At 43.2% G+C, this 24,437-nt stretch overlaps 13 protein-coding genes across 14 annotated transcripts; 7 read left to right on the forward strand and 6 right to left on the reverse strand.

The window, feature by feature from the left end:
* Nucleotides 1–373: 373 nt before the first annotated feature.
* On the forward strand, nucleotides 374–6,148 carry slf (C-type lectin domain-containing protein slf). The gene is made up of 3 exons (XM_064683158.1): nucleotides 374–515; nucleotides 3,047–3,185; nucleotides 5,204–6,148. The coding sequence occupies exons 2-3, from the start codon at nucleotides 3,047–3,049 to the stop codon at nucleotides 5,764–5,766; spliced, it is 702 nt and encodes a 233-aa protein (XP_064539228.1). The 5' UTR covers nucleotides 374–515; the 3' UTR covers nucleotides 5,767–6,148.
* An 88-nt stretch (nucleotides 6,149–6,236) lies between these two features.
* LOC135429000 (U2 small nuclear ribonucleoprotein auxiliary factor 35 kDa subunit-related protein 2) lies at nucleotides 6,237–7,871 on the reverse strand (the record flags this gene model as incomplete). The annotated part of the gene is made up of 4 exons (XM_064683157.1): nucleotides 6,237–6,525; nucleotides 6,583–6,739; nucleotides 6,866–6,969; nucleotides 7,045–7,871. Coding segments are annotated over 4 exons (1,359 nt in total), but the record flags the coding sequence as incomplete, so codon positions are not given.
* Nucleotides 7,872–8,276: 405 nt separating this feature from the next.
* Nucleotides 8,277–9,364, forward strand: l(2)05714 (lethal (2) 05714). The gene is made up of 3 exons (XM_064683161.1): nucleotides 8,277–8,697; nucleotides 8,761–9,132; nucleotides 9,191–9,364. Exons 1-3 carry the CDS (start codon nucleotides 8,482–8,484, stop codon nucleotides 9,284–9,286), a joined length of 684 nt encoding a protein of 227 aa, XP_064539231.1. The 5' UTR covers nucleotides 8,277–8,481; the 3' UTR covers nucleotides 9,287–9,364.
* On the reverse strand, nucleotides 9,286–10,488 carry Polr1C (RNA polymerase I and III subunit C). The gene is made up of 2 exons (XM_064683160.1): nucleotides 10,313–10,488; nucleotides 9,286–10,252 (listed from the first exon to the last, which is right to left on the reverse strand). Exons 1-2 carry the CDS (start codon nucleotides 10,447–10,449, stop codon nucleotides 9,388–9,390), a joined length of 1,002 nt encoding a protein of 333 aa, XP_064539230.1. The 5' UTR covers nucleotides 10,450–10,488; the 3' UTR covers nucleotides 9,286–9,387.
* Nucleotides 10,489–10,830: 342 nt separating this feature from the next.
* Nucleotides 10,831–11,961, forward strand: LOC135429014 (protein SCO1 homolog, mitochondrial). The gene is made up of 2 exons (XM_064683174.1): nucleotides 10,831–11,356; nucleotides 11,419–11,961. Exons 1-2 carry the CDS (start codon nucleotides 10,909–10,911, stop codon nucleotides 11,778–11,780), a joined length of 810 nt encoding a protein of 269 aa, XP_064539244.1. The 5' UTR covers nucleotides 10,831–10,908; the 3' UTR covers nucleotides 11,781–11,961.
* Nucleotides 11,830–13,280, forward strand: eIF3i (eukaryotic translation initiation factor 3 subunit i). The gene is made up of 3 exons (XM_064683173.1): nucleotides 11,830–11,963; nucleotides 12,148–12,637; nucleotides 12,696–13,280. The coding sequence occupies exons 1-3, from the start codon at nucleotides 11,961–11,963 to the stop codon at nucleotides 13,181–13,183; spliced, it is 981 nt and encodes a 326-aa protein (XP_064539243.1). The 5' UTR covers nucleotides 11,830–11,960; the 3' UTR covers nucleotides 13,184–13,280.
* On the reverse strand, nucleotides 13,261–14,076 carry LOC135429015 (DAZ-associated protein 2). The gene is made up of 3 exons (XM_064683175.1): nucleotides 13,919–14,076; nucleotides 13,788–13,864; nucleotides 13,261–13,732 (listed from the first exon to the last, which is right to left on the reverse strand). Exons 1-3 carry the CDS (start codon nucleotides 13,935–13,937, stop codon nucleotides 13,370–13,372), a joined length of 459 nt encoding a protein of 152 aa, XP_064539245.1. The 5' UTR covers nucleotides 13,938–14,076; the 3' UTR covers nucleotides 13,261–13,369.
* A 2-nt stretch (nucleotides 14,077–14,078) lies between these two features.
* mRpL28 (mitochondrial ribosomal protein L28) lies at nucleotides 14,079–15,344 on the forward strand. Its single transcript, XM_064683177.1, has 3 exons — nucleotides 14,079–14,220; nucleotides 14,307–15,121; nucleotides 15,184–15,344. The coding sequence occupies exons 1-3, from the start codon at nucleotides 14,200–14,202 to the stop codon at nucleotides 15,245–15,247; spliced, it is 900 nt and encodes a 299-aa protein (XP_064539247.1). The 5' UTR covers nucleotides 14,079–14,199; the 3' UTR covers nucleotides 15,248–15,344.
* Nucleotides 15,345–15,354: 10 nt separating this feature from the next.
* Gmd (GDP-mannose 4,6 dehydratase) lies at nucleotides 15,355–17,389 on the reverse strand. Its single transcript, XM_064683176.1, has 3 exons — nucleotides 17,130–17,389; nucleotides 16,222–16,657; nucleotides 15,355–16,169 (listed from the first exon to the last, which is right to left on the reverse strand). Exons 1-3 carry the CDS (start codon nucleotides 17,274–17,276, stop codon nucleotides 15,589–15,591), a joined length of 1,164 nt encoding a protein of 387 aa, XP_064539246.1. The 5' UTR covers nucleotides 17,277–17,389; the 3' UTR covers nucleotides 15,355–15,588.
* A 125-nt stretch (nucleotides 17,390–17,514) lies between these two features.
* On the forward strand, nucleotides 17,515–20,426 carry Snx6 (sorting nexin 6). Of its 2 annotated transcripts, XM_064683170.1 has the most exons (7): nucleotides 17,516–17,641; nucleotides 17,816–18,172; nucleotides 18,233–18,354; nucleotides 18,416–18,860; nucleotides 18,919–19,101; nucleotides 19,828–19,937; nucleotides 19,999–20,426. In XM_064683170.1, exons 1-7 carry the CDS (start codon nucleotides 17,636–17,638, stop codon nucleotides 20,090–20,092), a joined length of 1,317 nt encoding a protein of 438 aa, XP_064539240.1. In that variant the 5' UTR covers nucleotides 17,516–17,635; the 3' UTR covers nucleotides 20,093–20,426. The 2 variants fall into 2 exon arrangements, with proteins under 2 accessions (XP_064539242.1, XP_064539240.1); XM_064683172.1 differs by lacking the exons at nucleotides 19,828–19,937; nucleotides 19,999–20,426 and adding an exon at nucleotides 19,587–19,634 and having other exon boundaries at nucleotides 17,515–17,641.
* A 142-nt stretch (nucleotides 20,427–20,568) lies between these two features.
* On the forward strand, nucleotides 20,569–21,619 carry LOC135429018 (uncharacterized). Its single transcript, XM_064683178.1, has 2 exons — nucleotides 20,569–20,848; nucleotides 20,911–21,619. The coding sequence occupies exons 1-2, from the start codon at nucleotides 20,630–20,632 to the stop codon at nucleotides 21,568–21,570; spliced, it is 879 nt and encodes a 292-aa protein (XP_064539248.1). The 5' UTR covers nucleotides 20,569–20,629; the 3' UTR covers nucleotides 21,571–21,619.
* Nucleotides 21,581–22,379, reverse strand: LOC135429020 (cytidine deaminase). Its single transcript, XM_064683179.1, has 2 exons — nucleotides 22,126–22,379; nucleotides 21,581–22,059 (listed from the first exon to the last, which is right to left on the reverse strand). The coding sequence occupies exons 1-2, from the start codon at nucleotides 22,376–22,378 to the stop codon at nucleotides 21,632–21,634; spliced, it is 681 nt and encodes a 226-aa protein (XP_064539249.1). The 5' UTR covers nucleotide 22,379; the 3' UTR covers nucleotides 21,581–21,631.
* Nucleotides 22,380–23,611: 1,232 nt separating this feature from the next.
* On the reverse strand, nucleotides 23,612–24,426 carry LOC135429024 (cytidine deaminase-like). Its single transcript, XM_064683184.1, has 2 exons — nucleotides 24,117–24,426; nucleotides 23,612–24,060 (listed from the first exon to the last, which is right to left on the reverse strand). Exons 1-2 carry the CDS (start codon nucleotides 24,184–24,186, stop codon nucleotides 23,627–23,629), a joined length of 504 nt encoding a protein of 167 aa, XP_064539254.1. The 5' UTR covers nucleotides 24,187–24,426; the 3' UTR covers nucleotides 23,612–23,626.
* Nucleotides 24,427–24,437: the final 11 nt, after the last annotated feature.

The following is a 24,437-nucleotide window of genomic DNA, read 5'->3' on the forward strand; positions in this document are numbered from 1 at the left end:
ATTGCTGATGTTTCGTGCGCCATTTTAAAAATTGTATCTCACATGCGGGCACAACTGTTGCACATCATTTCAACTACTAACTGAGTTATGATAACTACTTAACACAAGATGCGAATCAATGTGCGGCGATTGCGACGAGAGAGCGCAGCGAAGCCAAGCTTACGGCGCAGCAGCTGAGAGAGCGCGAGCGAGAGCGTAAGCTTTGACAAAAGTTCAAGCTGCAATGCTCTACACAAGGTACGAGCGCTCGCTCTCTGGGCAGCTAACGCTCGCGCTGGTATTGAATGTGTATATATTTAATATCGGGGAGTGGCAGCCGCCCATTTTGCCAATTGGAACGTATAAAAGCCGGCTGAGCTGCTGCCTGAATATTCGTTGCTATTCACATTTGCGTCTGGTCTCGTCTCGTCTGGTTTTGTCTCCGACGCAACAACGGAGTCTCAGTTGGACCACAGAGAACCGAAAAAGTGTTTTTTTGTGGTGTGAAATATAAGTAACAGATATAATATCAAAAGGTAAGCAGACAGGCGCGTTCAAGGATATTCAGTGTACTTGTGTATGTGTGTGTGGATCATATTGAAGGACTTAAAGCAACCGTGCCATAAACATTATTGTGTTGAACAATTAACATACAATTATTGGTATATATTCTACATATACAATATAAAAAGTGCTATGTGCTGCTCCTTTGTACAAGGATGTGACAACTAATTTGGATTTGATATGGACTAAAAGTTGCAGAGATTTTGACAAAACGTTTTGAGCATAAATCAAAACAGGAAAGCTCAAATATGTGCACGAAATATTTCCTTGGAAAGCATTTTTAAGAATTAAGTAGAAAAATTTCTGAAAATTCGTCAAAAGATTTTTAGCTGAATTCAATTTTGTAAAATTTGACAAAAACCCGCATTTAATATGCGGTGAGACCTACAACTTGGATCTGCAAGTTCTTAATTAATTGATTTTTGATTGATTTGAAAATCAAGTTTGTGTGCCGAGTCTTTTGTTTTTATGCACAAGTTCGTTGGCCTAACTAAAAATTCTTTTGGCCATTTTGACTTTACAGTCAAAGTTCATTGACTCAGTCTATTGTTAGCTTGAAACTATATTTTTTTAAAGCCTTACTTAAGTACTCATATCATAAAGCACTTAAAGATATATAGGTTAATATGTTTGAAGAGCAAATTTGCTTAGACAAAAACTAAAAATCATGGTGGGTATATAGTATGTTGTAAAATGTGAAGCCCGAGCGCTTTTGCGCAACTTGCAACATAAAACTTCCAACACACCAAAAATGTACATGCATAAATTATAGAAAAATACGAGAAAAAATGTGTGCCGACTTGGCATGCATATTATTTAGCCAGCAGTCATAAAAGGGCGCATACCAATACAAATATTTACATGTATCTACATATGCATATATATTATTAAATGCATCACCAGTTTGTCGGCTGATTGATATTGATTAACATGCATGAGCCCACGAAGAAAAAACACAAAAATTACAAAAAATACAAAGCCAACAAATTACAAAACGCAACTTTAAATAAAAACAGCGTAAAGACACATACACAGATAGAGAAATACTCGCAGAGATATTGAAATGCAAGTTTCCAAACTGCGTTCAATATGCATTCATTAAGGCCCGGCGGGCGTTTGTTTTTTATTTGAACTTTTCACTACAAAAAGCACTCGAAAAAATCGTGTTTGATGTCAAATCCATAATCGATCGCGCAACTTTTGAAAACATATCAAATTTTCATTATGCACGAAATTGGTTTTCAATTTCCAAATGTCGACGGCTGATAAGCCCTGCGGCAGCTGTGACCATTAGGCGAACCATTAATGATTTATGTTGCAAAATCTCTAGCAAAGGGGGGGTCAGCAGCTCATGAATACCCCTAATGATAAAGATCGCCGTCACACACACACAGACACACACACACACACACACACACACACACACACACACACACACACACACACACACACACACACACACACACACACACACACACACACACACACACACACACACACACACACACACACACACACACACACACACACACACACACACACACACACACACACACACACACACTCACAAGCAATAAAATCAAATTAACATGCAAAATTTCAAATGTTTGTCGCTTGTCGAACTGGCCCCCGACAGGCATTGAGCTTTGATTGATGGCATTGCATAAGGAAGCAGCCGCGACAGTGGGTGCGCTTTAATCTATATGCAAAAGACGTGGAAGGTTCTAGCCAGCGTCACAAAAATGCTAAAATCTAAAACAAAAGTACAAAAAAAAACCCAATACCAAAAGTCAATAAAACCAGTTAAGGTCAGCCGCGCGGACGCTGCTGGCCAGTGCTGCCAATTGCCGCTACAAAAAAGCAGCTAAGTCCACTGTTAAAAGCAGCTAAGCTGGGTACTTGTTGCTGAGTTGCCAGAAAATAGCTAAATCTGTTTTAAATTTCAACTGGTTGTGGCTGAATGCCTCTGAATATAGCCACATGTAGCTAGAAAATAGCTGAATTGGCAACGCTGCTGTTGGCCCGGCTAGCCATTGGGCTTAGCTCTGGCTTGTGTAATCAACATGTTTTCAGCAGATGCTAAATGAATTTATATTTATGAATAATGTGTCGATGGCAAAGTTGCTGCTGCTGATGCTGATCACGTTGCCGATGCTAAGCTACAATAAAAATAAAGTTTCAAGTGTCGCCGTCGCCGTCGCCGTCACTGAGGCAGTGTGTCAGTGGCCGCTGCTGCGACGCGAAACGCCTCGGGCAACCGGTTGGTTGGCACCAATGCATCCTTGACATAAAAACCATGCGCACCGAGTTACATCTTCGATAAGCCAACACACACACACACATACACACACACACACGCACACATACACGCACTTACACATGTGCAGCGGCACGCAATCAAAACAAATTTAAACAACATTCCGCACACGCACTGTGGCCTGAGCTTGTAATCTTTGCAAATATGCATATATTCAATATTTTCTTCTTCTTCTTTTCATTGCAGATGAAAGTCACTTTGGCGTTAGCGACTTTCTGCCTGGTGGCTGTCTGCGCCAATGCGCAGAAGGGCAGAACCACAACAACCACAGGCACCAAGCCGGGTCGTTTCCTCTCACTGCCCGTGCCCGCCAAGTGCGCTAGCCGTAAGTATTTAATACATACAAGAAATGTACATATATATATATATTGCTCCAACTGTGGCAAAAAGTAAAAGTGTGAAACGTTAGAAGAATATTAAATAGCACACATCCAGCTTAGTTGCCAAGTTTGCACTTGAAATTGTTTAGCAATGCGACGTGTGGGTGTGTTACGAACAGCCCGAACAATTACAATATATATTTAATTGTGTTAGGTCGGGGGCAGAAACGGGGCTGGTGGGCGGCTGACGGTCGCTGACGTGTTCGAATTTGTTTTCGCTTGCATTTTGTCACCCACGCACTTTCTTTGCCTTTGCTTATAAGGCATGGTGTACTCTCGGCTTGGTCACAGGTTGCAGCGTTGCCACCCCGCTGCCAAGCACAATTATAAGACACACTAACAAAAACGCTCGCACACACACACACTCACACACACACAAATCCTGCAAGTCATCGCTGTAAGCTGCATTCAAACAAAATGCACCGGAGAGGATTGCGAAAATGCAGCTGATAGATTTAAGATTCAAACAATAGCGTCATCGCTGCACATCCGGTACACTAATGAACACAGTTAGCAGTTGGCACTAATTAGGCAGCACACATATGTACATACATATGCATACATCTAAAAGCATACATTTGTGTGCATCCCGTTTAAAACAGAAAATGCAACTTAAAGTTTTTTGTTTTTTTTTTTTGGGCAACAACGTCATCGCGTCGCAACGTGACGGCCCATAAAGTTGCATAGCCAGTTTGGTGGCGCTGCTGTGGCTTAGATCTTTCATCTTTTTAGAAATTTCCAGTTATACAAGCGCAACTTTAAAGTTAAATAAACTAATTAACTATTCAAACTTAATTACCTGGTATAGACAACGGCGACGACGGCGTCGCTGCTCGTTAATAACAACTCTCAAGCATGCAAACTGTGCGCTTGCTTATTTAATTTACATTTAAAAACGGATTTTCTAAGCCCGAACCGCAAGCCGAGATTAAGATTCTGTTTAGATTTATGTATCCGTACACAGTTGGTAGAAGTAGTTGTTTTTTTCAATGTATACTTGGGGAAGTTGTTTGGCAATGATGCAATTGGGAATTTTTTATTTTCGAACTGAATGCAGGAAAACGCAGCGAAAGAAAGTGAGGTTAATGCGCGCCAATGTGACGCGTTGTTTTTATTGCCTTGACCCGCAATGTGAGGAAATTGCAGCAGTCTGGCAGCATCGGCAGCAACAATAATAATAATAATGTGCAAACAATGGCAAATAAGGTCATTATGTTAGAGTTAAGCTGATTTGACGTGACGTGAGACGGCGGCGGGGGGCGGGCGAATGAACAGGCAAAAGGCAATTGCAAAATTGACGGCAGCGACTGCGATGGCAGCTTTAAAGCCGCTTAAAGCGCGCCTAATGACGCGTGCCGCCAGCAGCAGCAGCAGCGGCGGCAGTGGTAACAAGAGGCGTGGCACACTCTGTTCGCGCTAAAAAAATAAAATAAAAAAAAAACTAAAAGAAAAACAGACAAGCTGAAAAGCCAACGCAGCAGTAGCTAATCAAATGGACGCTGCTGCACTGCAGTAGCCGCAACGGTGGCAGCTCAGAGAGGCAGCGATGTGAAACAAGTTTCGTTTGTTTGCCGAGGAGCAGTAGGAGGAGGAGGAGCAGGTGGAGGAGGCAATGCTAGCGTGGGGGGGACTGGGGGAGCTGCCATTGTTGGCTTAACCAATTTTTTGTTTGGCAAATGGAAAACCTTTTGACACACAGACAAAGGAAAGCGGGCAGACGGCGAGGCGACGATGACGGCATCAAACGGAGGAGCAGCATTAGCAGCAGTATGCTGCATAAATTGCTGGCACAGATTGCGCAACTAACAGTGGGGGAAGTTGTGTAAGCATCCGTGGCATGTTTTGCCCATTATGCGGCATACACTCTGGCATCGCATTGAACTCGAGGGCGGGCGGCCACACCCACTGTACGGTACTACAACTAACTGAACTCATTTTCCCATCTCTTGTGCTCGTCTTGCAGGTCCCAAGGAGTTCTCCTATCGCGGCAAAAACATGTTCCTAAGCACCCATGTGCCGGCGCTTGCCAACAGGAAGGTCGACTGGTTGGATGGCCGTAATCTGTGCCGCGAGTACTGCATGGATCTGGTCGCACTGGAGACCCAAGAGAAGAACAATTTGATCTTCCGTGTCATTCAGCAGAATGATGTGCCCTACATCTGGACCGCTGGACGCATTTGCGATTTCGCTGGCTGCGAGAATCGTCCCGATCTGGAGCCCAAGCATGTTTATGGCTGGTTCTGGTCTGCAACCCGCGAGAAGATCCAGGCCACCAACCGCATTCCACAGGGCTGGGGCTACAATCCTTGGTCTCAGACCGGTCACAAGAAGCGCCCACAGCCCGACAATGCTGAGTACGAGATCAACCAGACCAAGGAGCAGTGTCTCTCCGTGCTGAACAATGTCTACAACGATGGCATCGCATGGCACGATGTTGCCTGCTACCACGAGAAGCCCGTCATCTGCGAGGATAACGAAGAGCTGCTGCGCTATGTGGCGGCCACAAATCCGGGCATTCGTCTATAAGCTGCTGAAGTTTAAATGCTTCTGCATTGTTTGTGTAATTTTAAAGATACTTATTATAATACTCCCTAAATGAGTTCTTTTTGTATAATTTTGTTTAATGTGTACGACCGACGAATGTGCAAGACAAATAGACTTTAGAATTTATAAATACCCCGATCTTACATATATAGACATCTAGACACATGCCGAAAATTCACACAAATTCTCTTGTTTCGTAACTGCCAATTTTACACGTAGAACTCTATTTTTTGAAACTAAACTATTTCCTTCCTACAAATTGTATTTATATAAAATTGTTAAGTACGACTATTCACTGGAAATTCGCTACGCCCTTAAATCTCTTTGGCATTTTAGTTCAACAACAAAAAAAAAAAGAAGAAAAGGAAAACGAAAAGAAAAACTTACCATTCGATTGCCCTGCAAAACAAAGAGATTGAATAAAATGTTGTAATTCATAAAAAAGAAAACAATCATTTAAATACTTTGGTTTATTTGACACGCCGACGTGTTGGTGTTCGGGAGCGACTATAATCCCGCCTAGAATCGGACGCAGAACGACTGCGACTCTTATGTTGTCCAGATTCTCGACTGGAATGGACATGGTAATGTTTACGGCTATGCTCTTGCCTAGATCTAGTGTCACGCTCATTGCTATGACGCCTTTGGCTGCTACTGCTCGAAGATTTGCAGTTCTTTAATTCGAGCTCGGGACTCTCTGACCAGCGCCAGTTGCGAGACTGCGTCTCATTGTCATTCCAGCTGTGAGCGAACATGGTTTTAGTTTAGTCAATAGACTAAAATATGCCTAACAATTACCTGATTTGCCTGGATTTAGGCGTTCTACTGACAGAGCGCGCACTTCTTGGCGTTTCGTAGAGCTCCAAACTGCTGTTAAACAAATTGTTTGGATTGCGAAACAAATGGAGATAGCCACAGCTGTAGCCTTTGGGACATTTGCGTGTTAAGGACAAACCTTGAAGAAGCAACAAGTTGGGTAAGAAACAATAATAACTTTGAAATAATCATTAATAATAATGTACACAATGTACGCTGGTTGCTTTATAAAAGGATACGTAGTCTTCACATGCGCTTCACGTACCGCAAACGGCACCACGCCATGCTTTTAGATTGGAGAACTCCACATTCAGGCGCCTGGCTGCATAATAACGACCCTGCAAATTGATGAAGGCGCGCAGCGCAAATCTGTAGAATATACAAAATAGTAATAAGTTTACTCGCATATAAATAAATAGGAATAAGCTTAATTTCAACACGCACCGCTCGTGCGCGTACTCCACAAAAACGTGACCTCGCAAATGGGGTAATGTATTGCACACCGCACGAAAATTGACAATTTTGCCAAATTTTTCCAGCTCGCCGGTCGCATCCTTGAAGAACTCATCATAGTCGGCGCGTAAGTCGTGCTGTGTCAGCTCCAAATGCTCATCAGCACCGGCGTACTCCTTGTGCGCCACGTTGACCTGCAGCAGTGGATGCGTAAAGAAGTGACGAATCAATAGGATCTTCGCCAGCATGGGACGTCTGTGATTGAAGGTGCAACTGTGACCATAACGGCAGCAATTGGTGCGCGTGTAGAATTCGCAAAGTCGCTCCTCGGGATGCGTTTCGACCAGACGTCGCAGCTCGTCTGGTGGACTGCGCTCCTCTGTGTCCTCCATATATTCATGCATGCGGTGTAGCATAGCCTCGAACTCGGCTGCTGCCGCATCCGCCAGTCTTTTACTCTCTTCGCGCCGTTTGCGCTGTTCCTTCTGCTGAGCAGCAAATGCCTCAGCTTGCTGTGCACGTAAGCGATCCAATTCCGCTTCTTGCTGTGCACGCTTGGCTGCATCAATCTGGAACTGATGCTGTGCCAATGCTTCGCGGCGCAACCATGCTTCTTCTTCATCCTGACGCAAGCGCTCGCTAGCTAGGCGCTGAAATTCTTCGAGCTCCACCTGCTGCTTAAGCCACGCTTGATATTCGGGATCTGACTCTCGCGCTTTCTTTTCTATCGCCTCGTCTTTTTCTCGCTGGCGCGCTTGTTTCTGGCGTCGACGATGTCTTTGTTGTTTTTTCACCAACTTGCGCCAAGCTCTGCGAGTGAATAAGGTTTATTAATTGAAAATACAAGCAATTTACCAGACCTACCGTTTTGCCGGCATTCTCACCCTGTAAAATCAATGTGACCACAGCAGCAAAGTCGATAAATCCTTACATTTTTGTTAGCTTTAACATAGCTCGTAATGCCAGCTGTAAATTAGGTTTTCGCATTTGCGAAATTTACCTTCATTTTTATTAATGTTAGCATCATCCTATTTCTCTTTATAGGAAGCGAAATTTGTTATGCTTAAAGCATATTTTTAACTGTAAAAGAGGTCTCTGGTTAACAACGCTTGCTCACGACTTAACATTTCCAGGACTGTTATTGAGTAGACGTCAGCGCTGTATGTCAAACATGGTATTTTTGGTATTTCATTGTAATTAAAAAAATAAATTTTTTGGCAACTTACGCTTTTACAGTACGCGGTCGCACTAACCTTTTAATGTTTTGGTCTATTTTTTATGTAAATACTAGAAGAATTACCAAATAAAATACACAGTCGAGGATTTGGCGCTCATTATTCAAAATAAAATAACGCTAATAAAAGTCTATTAAGGTCCCGTACAATTGCACAAATAACAATCCAACAGTCGCCGCCCAAGGCAACAGCTATGAGCAAGGTGCGCAGGCTGTACCATCAGAAATATCGTGAAGATTGGGAGCGATTCCCATCGTTTTCAGAGTGGTTGTGCCGTGGAGATGATGGTTACTCGGCGCACTGCAAAATATGCGACGCCAACGTTTTGGCGCGACTCGCGTCCATTAAGCAGCACCACAACACGGCCAAGCATCAGAAGGCACTCAAGTGCCACCAGTTCGCTGCAAAGGTAAGCGCCCAACAACAAAAACAACTGAAGTCGAACCGTTCACAATGGATCCATTTTTTCTAGGGTATTGCGATTAAAATGGAGCCCAGCGTAAATGAGGAGCCAAAGCCAATGTCACAAAAATACATCATTGCTTCGAAGCCGAAACCAAAGGTGAAACGGGCTAAGGTTGATAAAGTTGAATCCATTGATTCGATGGAGCCCGACACATGCTCGAACGATTCGATTCTGGAGGATTTGTTGGGCAACGACGATATGGAGCAACAATATCTACAGGAGATAAGCGACCAGGAAATCGAACAAGATATAAAGCCAGAAACGATTCAAGAGTTTAAAATTGATGAAATGCAAGATGATAATCTAACAGACGACAACATTATAAGCGAATTTGATCTATTTGGCAAAAGCGTTTCCCTACAACTAAACCACATGGAGGTAAGCCCAGTGCTCGCTTTATTTGGAAAATACTTTTTAAACACAATTGTAATTGCAGCTGGAGGATGCGTTGCTCTGTCAGGAGCGCCTGCAGGTAGTGCTCACAGAATTTCGACTAAAAATCTTGAAACGTAAATCAAAACGCAATTTTTAAATTTGTTTCAACCTTAAACTTATTTTCAAGTTATATATAATTATATATATATATATATTGACAAGCATAACTAACTTATATACAGAAATAAATGTTTATGTTTATTCCGCCTCGATTTCATCTATAAAGCTGCGACACTTTTTTTTCAACACTTTAACGGCTTCCAGAAATATAACCTCCGGCTTCAGAGCGCCAACCGATTCTACATTAAATATATAGTGATCGCGTACACGTGCCATTGTAACAGCATCGGCCAGATGCGGATAGCGGTAGACATTGCGACTGCAGCTGTCGTACCGTGCATCCTTCACATAGGCGCACTCGTTCTCATCGATGCCAATGACGCCCGGCGAGAAACAGCTCTGCAGTAGATAGGCATCTTTGCCGGTCACTTCTCTGGTCAGATTGATTTGGGGCAGCAGTCGATAGTAGGCAGTAGCCACAGGCGAGAATTTTGCATGATCCTTCCCAAGGCCCTTGACGGCAATTAGTCGCAGATCCAGCTCGTGCCCCGGTCGCAACTGTGCAATGAGTATATCCTCATGTATGCAGCCCACGCTGCTTTCACTGTAAATCTGTCCTTGTTTGCCCTTGGGCAGCCATTTCAGATGGCCCGAATATACCTTGTGATTCTTATAAATATCATCAAAGTTGGACTGATCTTTGTTGGCATCCTTGCGACGTGTGCACTTCACTTTCAGCTCATATTCGAGCGTATCCTGCTCGGTACCCTGCTCCGTGCTCTCCTCTGTGCGATAGGCAAACAGACGGGGATCAGCCCTAAGCGGCAACAGACCCATGCGATGCGCCAGAACCTCATCCTGTATGATCGAAGTGTTGTTATAGATGTACACTTTCTCAATGGCCATGCTCGGCACCTCGCTTAGCATCAAACGACGAAAGGCGTTTGCGATCGCCGGATAGACGCCAATCAGATCAAATTCCAAGCCATTTTCTTCATCATTCCTGCAATCGGAATTTATACGGGTAACGGTACAGGCCGAAAATATCTTCCAAGAGACTTACCGTACAATCACCACTTGCAATTTGCTTTTAAAAACATCCATATTGAAGACCTCGTCGGCCAGCCCATAATCCTGTGGATCCTGCTTGACCTTGTACTCCTCCATGTAAAGCAACGGTTGTTCCTTATTTGCAGGCATTTTAATATACGCTTAATTCAGAAATAAATCCTATATAAAAGCAAGCGCAATCGCCGATGGGTTGCCGCACGTGGTTGTTGTCAAAACAATCAGAGATGCGCATTCTTCGGCTAGTCGTGGCTGGGTCATTGTGACTGGCAAATTATCAGCCTGAATTTTGGGGCATCTCTTATAGAAAATATGTATAAAATATAGATCAATATATAGTTCGCTTAGTAATAATTAATAATAAATATAAATAAATAATGAAAAGATTGCATTATAGTGCCAGCCTAATGGCTAAGCATAAAAAAATCACAATCCCAGTAGTCACTGCGAAATATGTATTTGCACAAGATTGGTGTAAGTTGGCAGCTGCGTGCGCAGCATTGTGAATGGCAACTTTTAGCTATTTAACCGGCGAAATCGGTTCTCTCCAGCAGCAGATTTACGTAAAACTTTGATAAAAGAAAAACAAAAATGTCACGCACACTGCAACGTTTAATCGGCGGCTGCAGACGCTGGACACAATCAAACTGCCGAACACAAGTGCAGGTGCAGCCATTTGCACGTCCTGCATTGCAACAGCAACAACGTAACTTATCGGCAAAAGCAGCAGATCCCACAAAAGGCAAGGGACCGATAACATGGAAGAGCCTGGCAGTGATTGGTGTTTTGGGCGCCGGAGGCCTGGGATTTATGCTGTATGTAAAGAGCGAGAAGGATGAGGCGCTTCTAAAGGAGCGCAAGCGGCAGCTGGGCAAGGCAGCTATAGGAGGTAGCTGGGAATTGGTTGATTCCCAAGGTCAAGTTCGCAAATCCTCCGATTTTCTGGGCAAGTGGCTGCTCATCTATTTCGGCTTTACTCACTGCCCTGATATCTGTCCCGACGAACTGGAGAAAATGGCTTTAGTAGTCGATGAAATTGGTGCGTAGCTACTGAATGCATGTATAAATAAGTTCTAAACAATGTGAAGCTTTACTTTGCAGAAAAATCACCACAAACACCAGAAGTGCAGCCCATATTTATTACCGTCGATCCGGAGCGGGACTCAAAAGAGATTGTGGGCAAATATGTAAAGGAGTTTTCGCCCAAGCTGCTTGGACTGACTGGCACCGTTGACCAGATACGAAATGTTTGCAAAGCCTTCCGTGTATACTTTAGCGCAGGGCCACGCGATGAGGACAACGATTATATTGTTGATCACACCATTATCATGTACCTGGTTAATCCCGATGGTGAATTTGTCGATTATTACGGCCAGAATCGAGACAAGGATCAGTGTGTGTCATCAATTTTGGTTAACATAGCAAAGTGGAATTCATTGAACAAAAAAGGCTGGTTCAGTTAGATGTATGGTGTTGCCACACTGCTGTTATTTCATATTAAAATTTTGTTTTGTATCAAGTTGGCAGCGCTAAGCATAACAGCCCCGTTTAACTTGTATGCTCGCTCTTTTTGACGTTCGTGCTGCGTGGATGTTGCAGAAATTGTTTTGTTTTCTCGCAATAAATATATAATCAATTACGAAATGGTGTGTGTACAATATTAAACAGCCTAAAAGAAGTTATTTATTATTGTGGTATTGTTTGTGTCAATCATGTGCATTGTTGCTCTAACAAAGATGCTTCCGTGATTCAGTCCACAACATAACCTTAAAAAGGCGGCGCTTTCGTGCTGATTTTTTGCAATTAATTAACAATATTGTTGTTTTACAGCGTCCGTTAATGTTGCAAGGCCACGAGCGTTCCATAACGCAAATCAAATACAATCGCGAGGGCGACCTGCTCTTCTCCAGCTCTAAGGATCAAAAACCAAATGTCTGGTACTCGCTGAACGGCGAGCGCCTGGGCACCTACGATGGACATCAGGGAGCCGTATGGTGCTTGGATGTGGACTGGGAGAGCAGAAAGCTAATCACCGGCGCTGGTGACATGACCACCAAAATCTGGGATGTAGAATACGGCACTGTGATTGCCTCAATACCCACAAAATCTTCGGTGCGTACCAGCAATTTCAGTTTCTCTGGCAACCAGGCAGCTTACTCCACGGACAAGGCGATGGGTCAGAACTGCGAGCTGTTCATCATCGATGTACGCAATGCGGATTCAAGCCTATCGGAACAAGAGCCCACTCTGCGTATACCCATGGTAGAGTCGAAGATTACATCGATGTTGTGGGGACCTCTGGATGAGACCATCATTACCGGTTAGTCAATGACACACAGTTGACGTAGTTATCAATTCTTATCACATCTAATTTACAGGCCATGACAATGGAAACATTGCCATTTGGGATATACGCAAGGGACAAAAGGTGGTTGACTCTGGCACCGATCACACTGCTGGAATCAATGACATGCAGCTCAGCAAGGATGGCACAATGTTTGTGACCGCTTCCAGAGATACCACAGCCAAGCTGTTCGATTCCGAGTCTCTGATGTGCCTGAAGACGTACAAAACGGAAAGACCAGTGAATTCGGCTGCGATTAGTCCCATACTGGATCATGTAGTGCTTGGCGGTGGCCAGGATGCCATGGAGGTGACCACAACGTCAACGAAGGCTGGCAAATTCGATTCACGCTTCTTCCATCTGATCTACGAAGAGGAGTTTGCACGTCTTAAGGGCCATTTCGGTCCAATCAACAGTCTGGCCTTCCATCCGGATGGCAAGAGTTACGCCTCCGGTGGTGAAGATGGTTTCGTGCGTGTCCAGTCCTTTGATAGTACATACTTTGAAAACATTTTCGAGTAGTCCCCATCAGTAGTAGTTATTAGTTCCACATCTTTCGTGAATGCGCCATGTACATGTGCAAAGAAAATTTTCAAATATACGCGAGAACAAGACGAAATATCATTTATTAAGTAAACATTAAAAGCATATATATAATAAGTAGGAGGCATTCGAGTAATTGCTTCTTCCGATTTAATTCCTGACGGCTTAGAAGAAGGAACGCTTCTTTTGTTGCAACACCACCGGATGTCCCTGCATGGCAGCCAATTGTGCGGGCGTGGGCAAGCAGCCGGGCGGCGGTGGAGGTATAACAACAGCTCCCGAAGTTGTGGTACGCAGCTCGGCACGTGAATCTACGTTTAAAACATGCGACGCAGCAGCACCTGCTGAGGTGCTGGGTCCGACTAAGCCATAGTCTGAGCCATTATGCATAACAGGTAATTGCTGATGATGCGTCATGCCATAATACTGGTTGCTTGGTACATGTATCTGCATCGCAGGTCCAGCTGGCGACGGCATATAGTTTATTCTTTGCTGTTGGCTCTGCTCGTACGAGGGCGGCGGAGCTCTCTGCGCATTAAATTAAAATGATAAACAATTGCAAAAGTTGAAATTTAATACGAACCATGGAAGCTGCGCTGTCGAAATTAAAGCTGTAATGAGGTGGCGCATTGCCAGCTTTTGGCGGCTCGGCTGTTTTTTCTAAATAATAATATAAGCTAACTTTAAAGTGCTTATGTAAATGTTATTTCCTACCTGGATCTGGTCTGGACATGTCTTTGTATTTATTTTAGTAAATTCTGTGAATTAGACGGAGCCTAGAAGTTGCCAGCCTGTCGAAAAAAATTTTACCAATCACAGCCATTCACAGTGGCACGTAAACACGCGTCAGCTGTTTGTCAAACGAGAGGAAGACGATAGCGCACGGTTGTTAGCCTAGACGAAAACAAAAATATTAAACAAAAAATAGTTTTAGTACAACAAACTAAATTTGTTTGTAAATTAAATACGTCAACATCCTATAACCATCGTAGAGAATGGCCCACGCAACACCGCAGGTGTGTAGTGTGACATTTCAATAGTTTTCGCGTTTCTCTGTGACGCAATCGCAACGCATTCTGTCTAATATTGTTATCGTTTACAGGGCGTTAAGCTACTGAATGGCTTTAAGCGTCCTGGTCGCTTCGAGAAGGGGCTCGGAGCACAGCTGCCAGATGCCTACAAGAAATTCTGGCGCGAATGGAAGTTAACAAAGCCAGCGGCGGTGCATTACATACCCAAGGAGAGCGAGTGGGAGCGTGACGAGGTTACGCATGCCATCAAACCGATACAAAGCATACCGATGCCCCTTATTGATACACCCGAATCCCATCAGGGCATATGGGGCGGCGAGGCTGTCATCAAGGGGTTCCAAAAGCGCCAACAGACGAAGCGACGCGTGCCGCACTTTTGGGTGCCGACCCTGCGTCGCTCCGTGGTGCACAGCCTGGTGCTAAATGAATATATGTCGGTGGTGGTGACGGAGCGCACACTGGAGCAAATTCACGAATGTCATGGCTTCGATCATTATCTGCTAAAAAATTTGGCATGTGATTTGCGATCGGCACTGGCTTTGAAACTTAAACGCGAGGTTCTGAAGGCTCTGCAGCTGGGATGTCCAACCTTGGCAGCGGAGCCCAAGCATCAGAAAGATGTGCTGAAGGAATACAGTCCATATCTGGCATCATACACACCCGAGGAGATCGATTGGTATGGCCACACCTATATCGAAGCCATACGCAAGCTGCAGCAACAACTGCGCGCAGCGGAACAGGTGCTACCGCATAAGGTTGAGTTTCGTACTAAATTGATTGAACGACTGCGGGAAGCGGGCATAGCCGAAGCGGGTAAAAAGGAGCCAAAAGACGCCATTTCTAACAGTGAGCACAAGGATGCGGACATTGAGGCAATGACCAAGCTGTAAGTATCGGCCTTGCTCTTGATTCAGCTCAAATTTTAACCTTTTCTCTTGGGGCTTGCAGTGAATCATCGCCCACATCAAGCTGGCTGTCCAAGATAAATCCGTTTGGCAAGAAAGAAACGTAAAGGACGTTACATTCAGTCAGCAACTACTGGTTATATGTTGAACATTATAAATTAAAACTCGTCTGGAATTCTCCAGTTCGTCCAAATTTATCCCCCATTTCAATGTCTTATGGTATTTTAAACATATTTATTCGTTACATTTAGGTAAAAATTACAAAAAAACATTTAAGGAAAGAGCTTACAGAGACATCCGCGGCAAAGTAGACGAAGGAATGATTGCAAACCCCGTCGAGAAACATACATACACAAAACACTTTACATACTTAAGTCTATATCCTATATATGTATATATGTATAAATCAAACTTTGTGCAATTTTATGCCAAGTCGTGGTGCATCCCACTATGCAATGGGATTCTTTTTCATTAGCTCAATGTCGGCGTTCATCATGTCACTCACGAGCTCCAGGAAACTAACTTTTGGCGTCCAGTTTAGTTCGCGTTTAGCCTTTGAGGCATCGCCTTGCAGCAGATCCACCTCTGTGGGTCGAAAATACTTAGGATTGATGCGCACGCGCACAATGTCGGTGTTGCGCTCGACGCCCACCTCCTCTACACCCTTGCCACGCCACGTGATCTCGCGTCCGATGTGCTTAAATGCAGCCTCAACAAATTCACGCACACTGTGCGTCTCTCCAGTGGCAATTACATAATCGGCTGGCGCATCACGCTGCAGCATCATCCACATGGCCTCCACATAGTCGCTGGCATGACCCCAGTCACGTTTCGAGTCCAGATTACCCAGCTCAAAGTATTCCATTTGATTGAGCAATATCTTTGCCACAGATCGCGTTATTTTGCGTGTCACAAAATTCTCACCACGCCGTGGACTCTCATGATTGAACAATATACCATTGCAGGCAAACATGTCGTAGGCCTCCCTATAGTTGATCACTATCCAAAATCCGTACATCTTGGCACAAGCTGTAATTTGGTAAATTAACAAACCGAATTTCATTTGATATTGAGTTCTCACCATAAGGCGAACGTGGATAGAATGGCGTCTGTTCATTCTGTGGCGTCTCCACAACCTTGCCATACAGCTCGGACGTCGAGGCCTGGTAGAATTTAACCGATTTCTCCATGCCACAGGTGCGTATGGCGTCCAAAATGCGCAGTGTGCCAACGGCATCAACCTCTGCCGTGTATTCGCTCAAATCAAATGACACCTTCACATGCGATTGTGCAGCCAAATTATAAATCTCCGTTGGCTTAACCATATTAATGATCTTCACCAGGCTGCTGCTATCCGTCATGTCGCCATAATGCAATTTCATGCGTCCGCCCTTGTGCGCCTTCGGATCCGCATACAAATGCTCAATGCGTGTTGTGTTAAAGGTGCTGGCGCGCCGAATGATTCCATGGACCTCATAGTTCTTCTTCAACAAAAACTCGGCCAGATATGAGCCATCCTGTAAGCAACGTAAGTAATAGTAAGTAACACGTAAGCATTTACAGCTCAAGCAAACAATTGTTATTTTCGTAGTATCGAAGAATAAATACCCTCGCTTGTTTACATATCGTATGTGTGCTATATTTCTATGCCAAGTTCCCGTAAGATAAATTAGAAGACCAGGAAACTAGCCAGTGTAGCCAATTGTGATAGCAATTTTTAATATTGAATTAATGTACTTTCCTGAATCGGCAACACTGGCTAAATATTTTCTTAGCAACTCTCTATACATTTTTCTCATTGTATGAGTACACATTTTCTAGCAAAATCAGAACACCCAGTGCAAGGGTATTGAACAACTGATTAGCTGAACACGCCTGTAATTAACAAATATTAAGACATAAGCCAATCAATCGATGACTCAGGTTTAGCTCATGTTACCACATATCTAACAAATAATCGCCCCTCCTTGCCACACACAATACACCCACCTGTCCCGTTATGCCGGTTATCAGCGCCACTTTGTCACGAGCGTTGACTGCATCACCTCCGCTTGTTGTGCCATTTAAATCCTTGCTATTGTGATTGTTCGCCAGGCGCGCTTGTTTGCTTCCCGTGGCTCCATCGCTTGTGGACATGTTAGCTGCCTGAGCTTTGTCGTTACTCTGTTTTCTGCTAATCGTCGTTTTGGTGCTGGTATAAACAATTTTTCTTCATCTGCTGCGGGAAATGTTGCCACCCGCATCAAAATTATAATACTCTTTTTAAGGTGGCGCAAAGAAACGCTCATTTTTAAAAGCGTACCAAAACTGACGTCACAAACATTCATTAAATTCCTCTGTGGGCACAGTCAGTCACACTACCTTACAAATGGATTCTATGGTGGGTCATTTCATCGATCTGGCAGCACTAACAAACTCGACGGCACATTCGTATACAAGCGCAGGCCAGTTGTTAAATTAAAGTTATTGTTGTTAAAAAAAAAAAAACAAACAAAATGATGGTAAGTTAAAAAGGATAATACAGTGGTTTTTAAGAATTAGCTGTCGTGTAACACAGTTAAAGTCCGCGCTGCATAATTGCATTGGAGACGCGCACACAAAGAACTGCTTATCAGTTTAATGGGCGTAATTGAGAGTGTGTATATGATATTTTTATTGCATTGCTCGCAAATTAGGACGGCACGGATGAGTCAAACCTATTAAATAGTCCCACGAAGAACAACGGCGGTACTATGGAAATCTCATCGCCAAATCCATTGGCACCGACAGCAAATACAAACGGCAGCGGAAGTGCCACTTCACCGGATAGCTCTTCGTCGGCGCCAATGACACCAGCTGCTCTGGGCGAAAATTCGCTACATGTGGAAATCTCTGATGCGTTAAGCGAGAAGGAAAAGGTCAAGTTTACCGTTCACACACGCACCACGCTGCCTGGCTTCGCTAAGAAGGATAACAATGTGGTGCGTCAGCACGAAGAGTTTGTTTGGCTGCACGATCGCATCGAGGAGAATGAAGACTATGCGGGCTACATTGTAAGTGCACCATACGAAATAATCATTATTGCTGAAAAATATATAGCATTGTTATTTCAGATTCCGCCCTGCCCGCCACGACCAGACTTTGATGCATCACGTGAGAAGCTGCAGCGTCTAGGTGAAGGCGAGGGCAACATGACCAAAGAGGAGTTCAAGAAAATGAAATCCGAATTGGAAGCGTAAGTAGAAGGTTTCGATTGTGCCATAAATCAATTTATTATCTGTTGATCTTTCTTTTAGCGAGTACCTGGCCACTTTCAAAAAGACCGTTGCAATGCATGAAGTATTTTTACGTCGCCTAGCCAGCCATCCCGTATTTCGCATCGATCAGCATTTGAAGGTGTTCCTGGAGTACGATCAGGATCTATGTGCTAAGCCGCGCAAAAAGATGGCCATCTTTGGCGGGTTCGTCAAATCGCTGGGCAAGACCACTGATGAAATACTACTGAGTGCTACTGTACGCGATGTTAATGACTTCTTTGAGAATGAGCTTCAGTTCCTTACCGAATACCATGGTCACTTGCGTGAAGCAGCGACGCGCACTGAGAAAATGACACAGCGCCACAAAGATGTCGGCTATTCGCATCAAAAGATATCGAACGCCCTGACACAGCTCTCAACCACAGAGAAAGGCAACATGGAGACTTTTGTGGCGAAGGCAGCGGAAGTGTTTGAACGCATAAAGGCAAGCTATTGTAGTTATTTTAAAGATCTTTAAAATATGTTGCAAATGTTCTAAATAGAATCTGGAGACGCGCGTAGCCAGCGATCAGGACTTAAAGCTGGGCGACACTTTGCGCTATTATCAGCGAGACAGCAATGCCGCCAAGGCTCTGTTGATACGTCGCCTGCGCTGTTTGGCTGCCTACGAGACAGCCAATCGGAATTTGGAGAAGGCGCGTTCCAAGAACAAGGATGTTCATGCGGTAATGTTTATTACAGAATAGAGACTCTTAACTTTTTAATTCTTGGTTTTTTTTGTGCTCACGGTGCTTAGCAGCAAAATTTTCTATTATATTAGCCTAGCAGACAATATGTCAACTTTTACATTTTGTATTAAACTATAAGTTTGTCCGTGTTATATACATACATTTAATTTGTCATGTACGCCTAGTTAAAACATGTCCTTTGATACCAAATTTTTATTCAACGAAGTTGTTACAAAAATTTGTTTGTTATTTAATTTTTAGAGTCATTTCAAAACATAATTGTCTGCGAGGATCTCACAGCTTTGGTGCGCCAAGCACCTGAACCCAACAATTGTGTCGGCTGCAAAAGTATTATTATATATTTTTGGCAATTCATTTTTTTATACATTTGCGTTTCTTATTGTTCAATTACAACGAACTCTCGCATTTCTTTTTCTTTGTGTCTCACTCTGTGCGTGTGGTTGTTATGTCTTCCGCTGCAGCCTTTGGAGGTGCAAGAGGTATTTGGCATTTAATGTTAAAAAAAAATTGGTCACCCCTAGTCTAGTGTCTTGTAATTCTAATTCAAAATTTATTGTAGACACACTCACATAAAGTATAATATCGTTAATCAGTTGCCGCATGCTCTTTAGCATTTCATCTACACAACTTTTGCATGCCTTTTGCTATGTTTTTTTATCATTTGTTTGAGCCATTTGCTAATCTTTGATCTGTTTTATGCAGGCTGAAACTGCTCAAGCGGAGGCCTGTGAAAAGTTTGAGTCTATGTCAGCCTGCGGCAAGGAGGAGCTGATTGGCTTTCGTAATCGACGTGTGGCTGCTTTTAAAAAGAGGTAATTGAACACTTGCAATATTTTCATTAGAAAACCATATAATGCCTGAATATTCTTACAGTCTCGTTGAGTTATCCGATCTGGAGATCAAGCATGCCAAAAGCCAATACGATTATCTGCGTCAATCGCTGTTGGCCCTTAAGGAAATCGCCTGAAAGCCGACAGGCTAGGCATAATCATCTGCACATTGTTTACACACCATTATTAGCCAAGGCCCTCCAAGGAGTAAATTAATTGGTTTTTGCTAAGCAAACAGTTTTATTATCTCTTATCTACATATTATTATTAAATGCATATGCATATACGTATACATATATGGCATATGTAAGATCTAGCTAATGCTTTGAATGTATATGCATTTCCGAATATGAATTTGTTTGTGAAACAGATCGCTTTTATATATGTATGTATATTGTATAACAAGCATTCCTCTATGAACTTTACTATTATATGAACATTGAATTCTAAATATAAAATTATATACAATAATCTTTTTGAAAACTGTCATCCATTCGGACTCAATTCAATTGTTATGTCCAATTTATGGGATTATTGGTAGTCGTAGCCAGGACAACCAACAAGAAACTCTAAATTTTCTACATAACTACCCCGTTTAAACACTTTGAAAATCGTATCCATTATTTATTATAGTTATTTCTTTTGAATTTTTTTCGATTTCCTTTGTTAAAATCATGGATGAGTTTGGTTGCTTTGATCCCAAGCAGCCTACTAGCGACAAGGTACCGGATTGGCGCACTTCAACCTATCGCGGACATCGTCACATTACGGACACACGACTGGGCACTAAGTTGAGCGCTCCAACTGAGTGCTCCAATAAGGGTATTTATGTGCGAGATCCGTTGCTGCACGATAAGCAGTACACCGAAGTGAGCGCCAATTACACGTGGAAGGTGAGCTATAACAGGTGCTCTTAGGAAACAATTCCAATCTTTTTAATTGCACCTCCTTGCAGTATGGCGATCCCAATATTTTGCGCAATCCGTCGCTTAACATGAAGACACAGTTCATGAAGCGCTTTGAGGAGGGCAATCTGCGTTTTGTGAAACGCAAGATTAAGCCCATGACGAGCGTGTCCCAGGACACGTATACATTCGTTGAGCTGCCATTTGAAAATGATCCGCTGCCAATGCATATGCCCACACCAGTGGAGCCCCCCAAAATAATCATAGATCGTTCGAAAATTGGCTATACCAAGTATTTGGATCCAGCAGCCACCACATACAATCTATCCTATGTGCATTTTACGCCACATGATCTGCAGGCAAGCATTGCGGCCCACGATAATATCACATTTTGGAACTGGGCACAGAATGGTCCCGCCGACACACACGTTTCTCGTGTTGCAAACGAAAACATGTGCGATGAGGCTAATGCACACGAATGCCCCAAACGCCGCTTGGAGTATCAGAATCAGCTTAAACGAGTACCGCACACCGGTCTCGTCACCGAGGTGCGCGACAACTATGTGGATCCCAAGCTGAACAAAGAATATATCGAATATGATATAACCGATGTGAAGCCAATTCTTGTCTCGGAGGCGGTTACACCGTTTGCCAAGATCAGCGAGTATGGCGTCTATGGTTCCGGTAATTCGGTGCTTAAATATGTTTAGACAGTTTGAATTTTATTTGAAACAGCGAAATATATTCAGGTTTATTTTACCCCTATACAAACTAGTATATCGAAAAACAATGTGGCAACAAATGATAGATGGACGTGACCAGCACTTCGTCATCGTCCTCAAAGGCAGGCAATTTAGCGCTTGACTGTGGCGCCTGTGCTATATAGATGGGTATGTCCAGTTTGGCAAACTCGTGTATGAACTGCCGGCAGACGCCGCAGGGCGTGGTATAGCCAGCCGGATGATAGGCAACAACGGCGCCTGCATTGAATGTCTTGCAACCTTCGCTGATACCTTTCACCAGAGCCGTGCGCTCGGCACAACAGCCTGGAGTGAAGGCCACATTCTCCACATTGCAACCGGTGAAGACCTTACCGCCTTTGGAGCGAAAAGCAGCGCCTACCTTAAAATTACTGTAAGGTGCGTAGGCAAAGCAGCGAGCATTGAGGGCATCCTCTAGCAGTTCACGGCCACAGTTATCTGTTTGGGCACAGCATCGAGTTAGTTGGGATTTATGACGGAGTTGGCAGCTAGACTGCCCCTTACCCAATTGACCAAAGGAAATGGTATACTCGTACAGTTTGACGGGATGTGGCAGCTTGAGCGACTCGGAGACAGGATATCCGATTCTGCGCGGCTGACGTCTGTCCACCTCATTTTGCAGCTCCTTCAACTGTTCCATATAAAATTTTAGCCTTTTGAACGCCTTCCGCTTAGCGAGCTCATTCTGAAGAGCATCAAGCCGTTTCATGCACTTCTTTAATTCCTTGCGTTTTTGTGACATTTTATTTTTAGACATATATTTAATTTTTTTAATTTTACAGACTCTACCAAAACTACTAATATGATAATGATACCGACTTGACAGTTAATCGGTTGAAATCAAGCCGTGGCCTACTGAGACTCTATAAAAGGATTTTCTTATTTGTATAGTCGAGGATTTCGGCATCATCCTCAACTTTCAGTGACCAGATTGCCAGGATATATCTGGAGAAAATCTTTGAAGATCATTAGAAAAATATAGCTGCCATATATACACATTTTACAAATGGCCAATAGGGTCTTCCGCTAGGACACAATCATGGCATTGGAAGCCGGATTCGTTTTTTATCACTTTCCTGACTGACTACGTCCCTTAAGCGACTCATCTAATCTGGGCTACCTACGTGTGCCTTTATTACCTACTGTGCCTTTATTATTATTATTTTTACTTGTATTGAATTCATCAATTGCATTTTGAGGTATTATTATACCCTGTAATCATTATAGATAGAAAAGAGTATAGGGTTTTGTGTGAATATACAGTATTTATATTCTTAATTAACATCTCGCAGATTTTATAAACCTTAGAGTTGTGGACTATATCTATATATACATATCTTTCTTTACTATTTTTGATTTGCGATCATGATCCTTAAACTGGAATAATGAACAGTTTATTTAGAGGTATTGCTCATATATAAGCTTGAATAAAATACGCTCGAATAAACGTTTCGGCAGTTTGGAGCTGGGAACAGAGTATCTTCTGCTCGGGCACCTCATGTCAACAACAAGCAGCCTGATTAGATTATCAGCATCAGATTATAGTCATAGCAGCGGTTATTGATAACACCAATAACACCGGTAAACAAACATTCTAAATAATAAGCGTTTAAATTTGTCGCAATATGCAGTTGGTAACTGCATAGAAAGCAAACGGATATCGTTTTTATAGAAATTTATGGGGAATAGAAAATTGGGAATCCCAACAATGTATAAAATGACTCATAAAGAACTTAAAATATAGCTCACTTTTAAAATATTAAATATAACTATGATTTATAGACCCTAAAATCGAGCTGGTACATAAAAATATTTTCGATTGAGGCTCTTTTTTACATTTGAGAAAATTACATGAATTTTTTTTTTGGATCGGTCAAAACATTTTGACCTTATCTAGTTCTTTATTTTATAAATAGTAATTTTGTTTACTAGTGTCAATATTTAATATATTTAGCAAATTCTAAAACCTTTGGATTATGTTAGCTTTGAAATGTATCTAGATCTTTCAGTAGGTGTGGAAACTCTTTGGCAACAGATTGAAAATGGATGTGCAAAGCACGGGATCATCGCTGTTGAACGGCTCCTCGGGCGATCGCTCATCTAATGCCTGTGCTATATAGATGGGTATATCAGTGTTGCCAGCAAACTCCCTGATAAACTGTCGACAGACGCCGCATGGTGAGATGAACACTTCGGGCTTATAGGCGACCACAGCGCCGGTCGAGAACTGCTGATAGCCTTCACTGATGGCCTTGGTGAGGGCCGTACGCTCAGCACACGCTGTTGGCGTAAAGGCGGCATTCTCCACATTACAGCCAGTGAAGATTTGATTGCTGATCTTCGTACGGAAAGCGGAGCCTACCTTGAAATTGCTGTACGGAGCATAGGCGCGCTGGCGCACCACATATGCAGCACTTAGAAGTTCCTGAACCGTTGCATCTGTGTAAACAAGATGATACATAACAACCATTGTAGTTGGGAATGCTTTTACTTACCCAACTTGCCGTATGGAACGACGGACTCTGTAATTTCTGGCTGGGCCAAGCCTTTTAACAGATGTGCCATATTAATAAAATTTGCTATTTATAAATTATAATATATACGCGCGCGCTGAGGTAACAAATAATTTTGTGCGCCAGTCCGTGTGTCCGCTACGAACGTCCGATGACAAATGGACAGTATTTATTGTAGACGCCGTGTGTTATTGAGGAGCGAGCCGCTCGCTGGTAGCAGCTGTGTGGCTGATAACAACGGCTGCTGCTCGGACAAATTGCCAAACAAATACACAGAAAAACTACAAAACATGGGAGCGTATG

The sequence above is a fragment of the Drosophila montana genome, unplaced genomic scaffold, assembly GCF_035044405.1.
Source record: "Drosophila montana isolate Dmon_TW-CO22-7 unplaced genomic scaffold, ASM3504440v1 contig_2582_1, whole genome shotgun sequence".
NCBI classification, from domain to species: domain Eukaryota; kingdom Metazoa; phylum Arthropoda; class Insecta; order Diptera; family Drosophilidae; genus Drosophila; species Drosophila montana.